The sequence below is a fragment of the Capsicum annuum genome, chromosome 5 (genome assembly GCF_002878395.1).
Source record: "Capsicum annuum cultivar UCD-10X-F1 chromosome 5, UCD10Xv1.1, whole genome shotgun sequence".
In the NCBI taxonomy this organism is placed as follows: Eukaryota; Viridiplantae; Streptophyta; class Magnoliopsida; order Solanales; family Solanaceae; genus Capsicum; species Capsicum annuum.
This window is the reverse complement of record NC_061115.1, coordinates 21,474,278-21,487,785: the sequence shown is the minus strand read 5'-3', so window position 1 is coordinate 21,487,785 and position 13,508 is coordinate 21,474,278. Positions and strand designations below refer to the sequence as shown.

The 13,508-nt window shown below is 33.3% G+C and overlaps 1 protein-coding gene across 2 annotated transcripts; it reads right to left on the bottom strand.

Annotated features, from left to right (window-relative positions):
* Positions 1 to 513: 513 nt before the first annotated feature.
* On the bottom strand, positions 514 to 12,326 carry LOC107870423 (disease resistance protein RPP13). Of its 2 annotated transcripts, XR_007055460.1 has the most exons (3): positions 9,477 to 12,326; positions 1,948 to 2,034; positions 514 to 967 (listed from the first exon to the last, which is right to left on the bottom strand). XR_007055460.1 is itself a non-coding variant. In XM_016716956.2 (2 exons), exon 1 carries the CDS (start codon positions 12,050 to 12,052, stop codon positions 9,479 to 9,481), a length of 2,574 nt encoding a protein of 857 aa, XP_016572442.2. In that variant the 5' UTR covers positions 12,053 to 12,326; the 3' UTR covers positions 1,052 to 2,034; positions 9,477 to 9,478. The 2 variants fall into 2 exon arrangements, 1 of the variants encoding a protein (XP_016572442.2); XM_016716956.2 differs by lacking the exon at positions 514 to 967 and having other exon boundaries at positions 1,052 to 2,034.
* Positions 12,327 to 13,508: the final 1,182 nt, after the last annotated feature.

Genomic DNA, 13,508 nt, shown 5'->3' with positions numbered 1-13,508 from the left:
TTATGCTATAAAAATTAAACAAATTTGTGATAGAGTGAGTAAAAGGAATTAGGAGGTATTTGGCGAGGATTTCTTTTCTTTACTTAACTAGCATACGATCCTGCACGGACAATTTTAAGAAAAGGTGATCATAAAAAATAGTATTCTTGAAAAATAACAAACACTCAAAACTTTCTTAAAGACTCTTTCTCACAATTAGTTTTGTATTATTTCTGAAATGAAAGCTTTCCTTGTGATGAATTTTTAGTATCACTATACTTGCATTTGACAACATCAAATATACTATCCATAATCAACACTCATACAATATCAGAACACTACCCGAAGAGCAGCATCATGATGATTCAATCATATTTTAATGTGCCGGATAACAATCAAAGAAATGCTAAATCCACTCCCAATAAATATATAATTATGCGAAACCCAAGCAGAATACACCCTCAACTCATTGTTGAATAGCTTGACAACATTATTGACCTGAAAGTTTCATCATAGGAATAACTCACCATACTACCCGCTGTCACTCTGGCAAGTTAGGAACAATAATTAATTTTTAGTTGCATCAAGAAGCTCGTAAGCAGTAATGTTGACCGTTCACCCATATAAGGTAAATAAGGTATGATCCATACATATAGGTAAGGCAACTTAAACAACCATTCTCGTCAATAAATAGCTTCATTTACACCAACTTCATTAATGAAATTCACACTCTATAGTTTTTTCAAACCAACCTTAGCAAATGGTTACTAATGCCATTCGGATCCGAAATAATTACACCCATAAACTCGTGAACATGCTAAAATTCAAACATTACAATTTTCTTTGATCTTCTCATCCACTATACTGAGTAATATGCATCAAATTAAAGGATATCCTTACTACGGATTATCCAAAAGGAAGTAGCTATTTGACTTTTTGCATTTCTATTGTACTATGTTGAGTCGCCACCCTTTCCTTAATTCGGAATCTACCATAACATAGAGATAAAATTAGTTGATCAGATGAATATTTAATGAATACTACAACAATTTTCTATATATTCATGTGAATTTCAAATAATTAGAGACATTCTCATTTTCAGTTCTGTTAGTTTAAAGAAAATGTAACGGTCGTCTATAAAGCAATGTTGCCAAGGATAAAATTACATTGAATTTTCTATGACGTACAACTCGAGGGGACCACAACCGAACCTCCAACATCCTAAGAAAGAATTCCAGAATTCTAGATATAGAGGGATGTGTAGAATCGCGTCTTATCTTGATTCCATTGGAATGACAAAAATGCTAAATTTAAAACTAATCATTTTGCTTGCAGAATACATAATGCTAGATGTAGATAGATCAATGGATGAAGAATGTTTTCAGAATTGTACGTTGTCTAATTGTTTAAAAGTATTGACCCTTGGGAGAAAAGCCAATAAGAAGTTCACAAGAAGTTGCAGCAAGCCAAAGAACCATTATGCCCATAAGAATCATCCGTGACCTTTCTTGATCCATTACCCTTCCTATAATCCTATCTATTAAACCAATGTTTTGAAACTAAGTCAATGCGAACAATTGACTCACAGTCTAATCTAAAGATTGAATTACAATAGCTCAAAAAGATGATAAAATAGTATCAAATTACACCTTAGTTGTGGTCCTAAACTCATTAATTTGGAAAAAGATGTAGCAAAATAAGATCTACATGCTAGAAAGTAGAACAATACTCTAAAATGAAATTGAATTGACATATTTTCATTATGGCGCCAGGAGTTCCATAGTTCCACACTAAAATATTAATATTTCATAAAGTAGAAATCGTGAACTCAAAATAATAACAATGAATCGATTAATCAACTACTCATACTCCTATATGAATCCTTTATAAGTTATTTGGAAGCTTAAAACATATGAAGCTATTCAATATAAAATTTATAGACTATAACATAGATAAAGAGATATGTACCAAAAGATTAAACTCGATATGTCTTGCTTAGCGAACCGCCAAAGATATCATTAATAGTTCTTGTATCACGGCCAAGTTTGATACTACCTATTGAACATTCAAAGATTTCTGTAAGTAGATAACTTTTTCTTAATCAAATTGCCAAAGTCATGTAATACACAGTGATTATGAATTGGACTGAAACTTATATTATCTTTCTTGTGAAAGTTTGCGGTTGCATTTTGAAAATCTCTTATGTTTACCTGTGGAAATTGTACATATGAAAGAAAGTTAACAAACTAAAAAAATGCACAGTCGTTCATAATTCAACAATTGTGTATTCTGCTTATATATTGGAGCTTTAAGGAGCTACCTCAAGGCATTTGCTTTCACAAATCCTTAAATCTTGATGGAGCAACTTTGCTCTACAAAGCAAAGTACTATGCAAATTAGGTACCTGATATTATTCCCGCTAATTGCAATAATAAATAAAGTTGTAATTTATCTTTGTAAAAGACACTCTTATTAAGCATAATACCGGTATTTCTATAATAAGTCTAATATTTTTAACTTTGTCAACCATGTCTTTAGGAATCAAACCGTTCGAGGAGTTATGGTCTCCATGTCCAAACTCTCCGATGAACTATTATTAGAGTTATAAGAATGAGAAAAATTTAATCGCTAAACTAAAGTAATAACTAAAGTAATATGTACCTAAAAGCAGCCCAATAATAATATATCTGAAGTAAACTTTTGTAGCAGTGGAAAACTGTATGAAACTCTTAGATATACTCTGCCATTGTAATTATTTGTCGGACAAAACACTGTAGTTGCTGAAATTTGTATACTCTTAACATTAGAAGAACATAAATAGCTAATTATACAGTTGAACAATTTTGAAATATTGTAAGTATTAGAATAGGAGGTATGATTAGTTCATTTTTCTTTTCGTAAGCTATGTAATTTAATTGATGTGAAGAACTTCAATATGCAGCATTGCACTAAAATTAGATGGTCTTTACTTAAATATGGTTCTCTACCAAAAGTCAACCTTCTATACTAACATGGACAATTCTACATAAATAAAAGACAGACAGAGACTTACGCTCGTGCTTAAAGTTAAAATTAAACAAAATCCTAACCCACATTACTATATTTATGATCCTAAAGCATCACACAAAAATTGAGACCAGATAGATACACCAAGCAAAAAATGCTGCAGATACTTGCAGTTAGATGAAACTCGTGAGCCAAGAGAACCTCAAGGAAATCATCTTGAGGTTGGATCAACCGAGCAGGGAAGTCCACTAATTGTGTTTGATTCCTCGAGCTAAAGCTAACACATTACTGGCCAAAAGATCAAATTTCAAACCTTGAAAATCCAACAATTTCATATAGTGTCACGATCGGACATCAGACACTGTTTCACCTTCCCTCATGAAGCATGGTATAAAGTGGAGGCATATTGGATTCACTGATAAGCAAAGTTTCGGCAGACTATCAACCTTTAGCGCTTCAAAATGACAATGCAGTAACCATATACCTTTCAATAAAGTTATAATATATAAGTTTCCCGGACTATTCAAAAATTTCTACCAGTGCTGTCGAATCCTCCAAAAATAGTGTCAAATCCTCCAAAAATAGTGTATTTCTGAAGGATCCGATACGGGTATGGCAATATTTTTAAGAGTCCGAACAACTTATAATTGGTATTTCAGTTTCTCTGATTAAAGTAAATTTTTCTGGTAAATTGTCATTCCAAAGTCCAAATCTGTTGAAAAAGAACTAAATGCTTTTCTGCAAAAGCATATTTCAAATAAAATTACCCAACTAAAGTATACACAAATTAAAAAATTGTCTTAACCAAATCCCAGAATACAAATTTCAATCCTCATATTAAATAGAAAACGTTCTCGTCGAAAAGAGTTCAAAAAGAAGCAAATTATCCTTATCTAGAAACATCTCAAAATTAAAAACAAAAATAGAAATTAGAGAAAATACACATCACAAAAATAAGTAATTGCTCTCAAGACACCTATCCTATAATGCATAAGAATTTCAGTTGTGGGATTTCATTCTCAGAGAACACAGTTTCACTGCAGTATGAGAAGATAATTTTGATTTTGTTTTTTAAAATATCAAAATAAGAAAACGTGGCTGAGAGGGAGTTCAAGGATTTTGGAAGACGTGGATAATGGAGGTTAATTCTCCTGTTACAACTTACAAACCAAAGCCTTACGTGGATAGCTTTTTATATCTTAATTCAAAAACATTTCTTCTTTATTTGTTTGAAACCTTTATGTAATATTATATTTTTATTATTTTTTTCATTTATGTTTATCAAAATAGTGTAATATCTGATATTAAATTCGTTCATAGTACAAATAGAAAAGTTTTTTCATTATTTAATCATAATTTCTAACAATATTTTAATAATTAATAATTAGTACTATAAATCATAAGCAACTCAAGTTACTTCTCCTTTATTTTTATTTCCAAATTAAATTTTAAAAAATATAAATAGCCTCAAAAAATCTATTGTTTTCTCATTCTACATTTTATCCAAATATGATATTATATATTTTCTTCTTATTTAATGTTTTTATCTATGATTCAAATAATTCTCAAATTTGAATCTAAAAATTAAAAAATTCTACAATTTTTTCTAATTTTTTTATAAATTCTTAATTAATTATTATTTTTTCTCAAAATATTTACTAAATAAAAATTAAATTATTATTTTTATAGTAAATGTGATTTTATGTATTGTTTAACTAATTTAAGATTAAATTTTAAATTAATGTTTGTTCTAGAATGATAAAGATATAAATTAAATTCAAATATGTTAATTCAATTTAAATTTATTTTTAAGTTTAATAATTGATATAAAAATCTGATGACTTCTAAATAATGAAAAAAAGTATTTATAAATTCCAGAAATAATGACTGCATGTTTTTACTAAGTTGTAACTTCCCAAATTTTTTATTTGAAGTAGAAAATATTTAATTATTTTTAATTTTAAATTCAAAAACAATAACAAATGTTACCTAATCTAACTAATTTGTCCTAAAATATGCTAGATGGAAGTCTCCTACCCTGCCACTTGACAACAATCTATGCAAGACTTTCTTGCTATTTAGTATATATAGATTTTGAATATGAACTGTGAAAAACACATTTCGCTATAAAATTCCGAAATTGAACTCGAGTTGAATTTTGAATTTTGAATTTTTCAAAAATTCTGGAAATATCAAAAAACTATTTTCACTCCACACTACTCAGAAAAATTCAAAAATAACATTAATATGTACTTATGCCCAAATACAACTCTAATAATCTAATATCATTATTCACTTTGAAGAAATGGTAATTGGGGATTGAGATTTATTAACTCTACGATAATAAAAAACCACATCTCTTCAACTACTCCACGCCATTCATCTTCTCTGGAGTCTCATTCAACTGTGGACAGTAATGGATACCAAGACCTTTAATCAGAGGCATGGCACTTGTGGCTAAATGCCATCTTTCTAGGTTCCAAAGACTATCAAGATGAAGGAACTCCAGTTGACCAAATTTGTTATCACTGTAGCTAATTTCCTTTCCTTCATAAGCTGCAACTAAATCGAGATACCTTAGGTTTGGCAACATTCCCAAAATAGGCATCGGATCTTCTATGAGTTTTGAGTCCCAAAGGATCATCAGTGTGATGGAATATGGAAATGTGTCCGGCGGAGACAGTTTCTCTATTCTCCCTTTTAACCACAATTTGTGGAGCATGTGACAAGAAATAAGAAATTCTAGGCGTGGGAATGATTTATATTTACAACCCAAGAAGAGAGTGTGAAGGTGTTTCAAGTTGCCAATGTTATTCAGGGAGTAAGTTTTGGCAATATCAAACACGCGTAATTCTCCAAGATTGACTAAATCAACAGGGTTGACATCTCTCCATTGATCACAAGAAAGGCCACTAAGAAGTTGAAGACGTGTGAGTTTGCTTATATGCTTCAGAGGTTTTGAATAATCAGCAACTAAATGTCTAAATTTATTAGGTCAGCTGTCTTAGGAGGTAGTTGACATAACTGTCTGTGGTCATTGGAGACACAAAGCGTCTGTAAATTCTTGAGATTGCCAATGGAAGAAGGAAATTCATGGATGCCTTTCAATCTTAAGAACTTGAGGTGGTACAAACTCCCTATGGAATCAGGTAGTTTTGTGCAGATTAAATATCCAATTGCAACACATATATATGTTGGAACTTATTACGGAAGTTTATAAGATCGAGCTTATGAAAGGGATCAACGAATAGAACTGACCTTAACTTCAAGTTAAAAATATCTAGTGAGAGGTACCTTTGTGCTTGATTGGTAAAAAGAATAGAACTAACCTTAACTTCAAGTTTAAATTACACGTTGGGCCTGTGCAAAGTACGAGCATACCTATCTAGTATTGGTAAAAAGGCCAAGTTGAACCTGATAATAAAATCATTTTTAGTATGAATTACTTAACTTTTGAATTGAGACTTTCCATAGCGAATTGAGATTTATAGAATGTTTCTTTGCAAATTAGTTACGATAAACTGTATAAATCAACTATATCCATTAACAATTGGTTCTCTTGTTTAACTCAAATCGTAAGGGGTACTATTTAATATAATAACTAGTATTCAATAAAAGATCTATTAATTACCTAAATTAATGATTAATTGTTGATACAAGTATGATCATGTTCATGGACACTTTTTGAGCATTTTTTAAGACCACTTAAAGGAGTGCACAAGCCCAAGTGTAAAGGAGGCCCAAAGTCATCCTTTTGGTACACTTACGGGGTGGTTTTTGGAGCCCATTTATTGAAGGACTCTTTTGTCATTTCTCTATTTGTTTGTAATGTTGTATAAATAGAACAATGTAGGATTCATTTACTTGATTTATGTTTGATATTGTAAGAACACTCCTCTTGTGAGAGAGAGCTCCAAACGGAAATTAGGGCATAGCATAAGGGTGGATTATCTTGTGTGTTGCAAAGCTTGATACCTTGGTGCTTGAGAGGTGGACGCCCTCTTGTGTCATTGTAAGAGTTAGGTGCGTGTTGAGTGTGGTGTTAAGGGTCCAAGAGTTACCATTCTTGGGTTCTTAAGATTACAACTTCACTGTGTCTAACTATCAATCTTTGTTTCTTGTTCTAGTTTCGAATTTCCCTTGTATTGTTGTAGAACCCGTAGGTTGTAGTTGTTGTAGCCCTGTTGTTCTTCATTATATTGTGCTAATATAACTTGTTGGTTGGCTGTTTTGAGGTTTTAACACTCGTTGTTCTCTCTATTTTTTTTATAATTAGCGAATCCGAGAGTGGTCACCAAAATAGTCTCGAGTTTCCTCAATTTGTGGACTGTTTTGATGTATATTTTCTTGTGTTCTTGGTCATCCTTGTATCAATTGTGATGTTCAACATAATATCAAGTGTCAACCAAATTATAGATTGTCAATAAAACTTGATGTGTTTTTATATGAAGAAAGTCATTTTCGAGAAAAAATATTTATGATGAGGAAGTCATTTTCCAATATTTGCTTACCCAAATATTTTTCATCGAACTAGGAAAAATGACTCTCACTTAACATCACAATAGGTGCTCCAACTACTAGATAGTACTCAAAAGAGATAATGCTCCAACAAATAGATAGTACTCAAAAGAGATAATACATAAATATGATTCTAAATTTGACATCAAATTATAACTTTGATAGTGCATAAATATGACCTTTAACTATTTAAAACTGCACAGATATGACCTCCGATCCGACGTAGCAAAATGCGTGTTCAATACGTAAAACTGGGAGCGTCCAGCTTAAAATCTAAGGGCAAAATACATAAATATGACCCTAAACTTGACACCAAATTATAACTTTGACCTTAAACTTTGACAGTGCACAAATATGATCTTTAACTATTCAAAACTGCACAAATATAACCTTTAAATGACTTTTCACTATTATTTTTTCATTATTTTCGGCTCAAAGTTTAAAATGACATCTAATTTCTTTTGTCATTGCGGAAAAAGAGCAATATTGAAGATTTATTAATTAGGTGGGTCAGCCTCATATGAAAAAATCACGCAGGTATGTATATATATTATAAAGGAGAGGGTGAATTTAAGTTATATAATATATCTAAATATAATTTATTTAACTATTAAATTAAAGATGAAACTATACTAATAATAAAAAAAACTATAGTTTTAATAAAGCGTTATTAAATTAACGTTATTAAGGATAGTAGTAGTAGTATATTAAACTAACGTTATTAAAATGTTATTAAATTAACGTTATTAAAACGTTATTAAATTAACGCAGGAACGAACCTACGTGGTTGCCAATGGGTTTACCCGAACCCCCTCGGTAAAAAAAATTACGTTGTATATATAAGGTAGAAAATTTATATTTATGTACGTATATTAATGTTGAACCACATGAAACAAGGCACTTAGATAGTCCAATGGTGTTATTTGCTCTTCTTGGGTGCTTCCTTCAGCCTACCGCGCGGGTTCGATCCCCAAATAAATAAATAAATAAATAAATAAATAATAATAATAATAATAATAATAAAAACGACAACGCTTTAACACAAAAAATAAAACTTTGACAATGCACAAATATGACCTTTAACTATTCAAAACTGCACAAATATGACCTCCATCCAAGTCAGCCCTTTTAACGACGTGGCACCATGTGATTGAATTACCTTTCCACATAAGCGCGAGTGAAACTCACGCATGGGGGTTACACAATCGGAGGTCATATTTGTTCAGATTTTGAATAGTTAAAGGTCTTATTGTGCACTATCAAAGTTTAAGGTCGAAGTTATAATTTGATGTCAAGTTTAGGGTTGTATTTATGTATTATCTCTACTCAAAATTTCATCAAGAAACTCTCCAGTATGGTAATTTCATTATTAATTTGTAATGTATATGTTTTCAAGAGTATTTTTCACTCACCGTTTAAACATCGATAACATATTTTTTTACGAAACTATTTCCATGTAAATCAAAATAAATCATTTATGTCATACAGGACAAAATATCAGCCATAATTAATTTACTCAAAATAAATCATTTATGTCATACAGGACAAAATATCAGCCATAATTAATTTACTTATAGAAAATCATTTGTAATTGAATTTTTTAATAAGTTGACAATGTAAATAAAATAAATTGTTATGGTATAAAATTAAATAAATCTGTGATAGAGTGAGTAAAAGGAATTAGGAGGTGTTTGTCGAGGATTATTTTTCTATTACTTAATTTTGAATATGAACTGTGGAAAACATATTTGGCTATAAAATTCCGAAATTGAACTCGAGTTGAATTTCGAATTTTTTAAAAATTCTAGAAACATCAAAAAAAATTATTTTCACTCCAAATTACTCAAAAAAAAACAACACCACCAACTTGTACTTATGCCCAAATACGATTATTAATACAACTCTAATAGTCTAGTTTTCAAATATCATTATTCGTTTTGAAGAAATGGTAATTGGGGATTGAGATTTATTACCTCTACGATAATAAAAAACCACATCTCTTCAACTTCTCCACGCCATTCATCTTCTTTGGAATCTCATTCAACTGTGGACAGTAATGGATACCAAGACCTTTAATCAGAGGCATGGCACTTGTGGTTGAATGCCATCTTTCTAGGTTCCAAAGACTATCAAGACGAAGGAACTCCAGTTGACCGAAGTTGTTATCACTGCAACTAATTTCCTTTCCTTCGTAAGCTGCAACTAAATCGAGATACCTTAGGTTTGGCAGCATTCCCAACATAGGCATCGGATCTTCTATGAGTTTTGAGTCCCAAAGGATTATCATTGTGATGGAATGTGGAAATGTGTCCGGCAGAGGCAGGTTCTCTATTCTCCCTTTTAACCACAATTTGTGGAGCATTTGACAAGAATTAAGAAATTCTAGGGGCGGGAATGATTTATATTTACAACCCAAGAAGAGAGTGTGAAGGTGTTTCAAGTTGCCAATGTTATTCAGGGAGTAAGTTTTGGCAATATCAAACATGCGTAATTCTCCAAGATTGACTAAATCAACAGGGTTGACATCTCTCCATTGATCACAAGAAAGGCCACTAAGAAGTTGAAGACTTGTGAGTTTGCTTATATGCTTCAGAGGTTTTGAATAATCAGCAACTAAATGTCTTAGATTTATTAGGTCAGCTGTCTCGGGAGGTAGTTGGCATAACTGTCCGTGGTCATTGGAGACACGAAGCGTCTGTAAATTCTTGAGATTGCCAATGGAGGAAGAAAATTCATGGATGCCTTTCAATCTTAAGAACTTGAGGTGGTACAAACTCCCTATGGAATCAGGTAGTTTTGTGCCAGATTGAATCTCCAATTGCAACACATATATATGATGGAACTTAATACGGAAGTTTATAAGACCTAGCTTGCGAAAGTCGGGATCAAAGAACAGAACTGACCTTAACTTCAAGTTAAAAAGATCTAGTGAGAGGTACCTTTGTGCTTGACCATGAATGGCATGTCTGAGACAAAAGGAGGATATGGAATGCTTTCTTGGATCATAAATATCAAAAAAGTTTACCTCCAATGCCTTTTGCATGGCAAGATCCCGAAGTAGATCATGAATCCTACATTTAACAACTTTTTCCCAAAATGTACTTACCACTTGTATCAAGCTTCGTCTTATCAGCTCATTCAAGAAACCTTCAGCAACATCCTCCATTCTTTCTTCTTCTCTTGGGATGAAACCCTCTGCCATCCACAACTGCGTGATTTGATCAGCGCGGATCTCACGATCCTCTGGAAAAATACCAAAGTATAGAAAACACTGCTTGAGCACAGTTGGCAAGTCATTGTAGCTCATTGATAGTATGTACGAGATTTCAATTGAGTCATCTTTAATGATCTTCCAAAGGTGGTCCTTCACCTTTTGCCATTCTTCTAGCCCCCTTTTATGTGAAAGTAGTCCGCTTAATACAACAATTGCAAGAGGTAAGCCTCCACATTTATCCACCATACCTCTAGCTAACCTTTCCATTTCTGGAACCATTGTTTGGACATCAAGCAGTTTCTTGCAGAAGAGGTCCCAACTCTCCTCTTGGGTTAGGTACCGGAGTTTATAGACATAACCTTTGTCGTCTGCTCTTTCAGCGACATCCTCTTTGCGTGTGGTAATAATAACTCTGCTTCCATCCTTGCTATCTGGAAACGCTCTTTTCAAACTTTCCCAAGCTTCTCTATGCCATACATCATCAACCACCACAAGGTATTTGCGTTCTTTTAATAGATCACGGAGGTAACTTTCTAGATCTGTCTCAGTCATCTTTTCCAACATATCTAGATTTTCCTTGGTCCGTCCTTGGATAGATTTGATGATGTTCCTAAGAAGATCCATGGTATTGTATTCTTGAGAAACACATATCCAAGCGCGTATTGGGAAGCTAGAAACTATGTTAGGACTGGTGTATAGGTTTCTCGCAAGAGTTGTCTTGCCTAATCCGCCCATACCATAAATGGAGATGGCACTTCGACGAGGATCAGGTTTGAGAAGTTCAGCTAGAAATCGTTGTACAACATCCTGAAAGCCAACAAAAATCTGATCATCATCTACATATGAGGTAGTTCTCCTCAATGTTCTAGCCAGGGAAGACTGGTTGTTTGACCGATTACTTGGTCCTTCTCCTGCATTATTTATATCTATAATACCATAAGTCTCTCGTTTGCGAGAGATATCCATGATTCGCTGCTTGAGTGATTGGATCTCCTTGCCAACTTGGTAGAATTTTGTCTCCTTCCAACAGATGCAAATGCAAGCCTTCAGACGTCTAGCAATTCTATCGTCATCGCCTTTACTAGCCTCGAAGCTGTAAGTCTCGAGTATAGCAACAGCATCATTAGCAACAGAGTTGATCTCAAACACCCATTGTTGAACTCTTTGGTCTTCGCTTTGCTTTTCCTCTGCATGTTTGAGGAAAGATTGCATGAAAAGTAACTCATTTCTGAGCCACTTCACATCTTCTCTCAGACTTAAACGCAGGTTAACTTCCTGTATGAGGAACTCACCCAGTTTTTGAACTGCAAACGACACAAAGGCGGCATCAACCATATTCACTTTAATCAGATATAGAAGCTGTATAGATAAAATTTAGAACAAATATCAAGTTGAAGTAACTGAATCTGAGAGTTAAAACAAATATTATGGTGACAAAATGTGGATAAAAATCTGAGACATTACCATGTGATTTGTGGAAAAAGGAATTAATGAATGTCCAATATGTCAACAACAATGTGGAAAATGATCAAGAAAAGTTAAGCGCAATGAATGTGAAATGTGGCCCATTTGACAAGACGAGAGAAAAAGATGGATTCAAAAGGAACAAAAGCCAAATATCCCATTAGTCCTTGCCTTCGCTTTCAAAATGAGTGGTTGAATATGCTGTATGGTTTGTTATCTTTTCGTGCAGCAAATAAATAAATAACTTAAAATTATTCATAAGCAACACCTCTCGTTACAGATTAAGGTACTTGACAACTCGCTTACGAATCTTCAACTTCTTGCAAGCTCAGGTAAGTTTTTTTACACTAAATTGCTAATGAAATGCTAATTTGAAAAAAGAGTACACACGAGAATTGTGAAAGGAAACTTTTATATCGCTAATTAAAGACTTGTAAAATTTGTTTGATGTCTTCACAAACAAATGTCTCTCTACTTATACAACTCACTTAGTAGCTAAAATACAATAATAATTATTATACAGATCGCTCATTTCACAACTTACAAGATAATCTTTTTCTTTTAAAAAAAAATCTACAGTGTTAGAAAGTCCCAATGACCTTCCATACAAATCAAACGAATTCTACGATCTTCCATGAAAAATCTCCCTTTTTCTCTACGTTGTGGCACGTAGAGCCTAAGTGGCATGATGCCATGGAGGGTCATCACACTCTCCCCCACTTGATATTGCAGCAACTGCGGCACATTGTTGCTACAATAACTCTTTTAAGTCCGTCAAAGTTTCAGCTTGTGCAATGGGTTCATCAATAGTACCAACTTGTCGTGGCCCAACTTTTCAGCCTGTCCAGGAAGTGGAATAACATGTTTTCACCTGTAAGGTTGGGAATCTAAAGCATGAGCGATGAACTTCACGTACGCTGCCCATCTGCATACACTCTCGGGTCATCTTTGAATGGCCACAAGTCCTCATATCGCTCCCATGTGGCTTCCTCCGGGCAAAAAGCCACTGCCCTGTTCCTCATCCACCGGAAGGGGCAATAACCAGAGGAAGCCACACAAGATCGATATGAGGATTTGAGAGTTTATGCAGCATCAGTGTACCAGAGTCATCACAACATCAAGTGGGGGAGGGTTTGACGACCCACCATGTCATCATGCCACTTAGGCGCCCCATGGCATACTCCTTCACTGTAGATAGGTACTTGAATGTGTACTTCCTCTTATTGGTAAAAGGTCAAGTTGAACCTAGAAATGAAATCGTCTTCAGTATGAAGAACATAACCCCTAGAGTGGGACTTTTTAGGGCGAATTGAGATTAGCAGTTCAC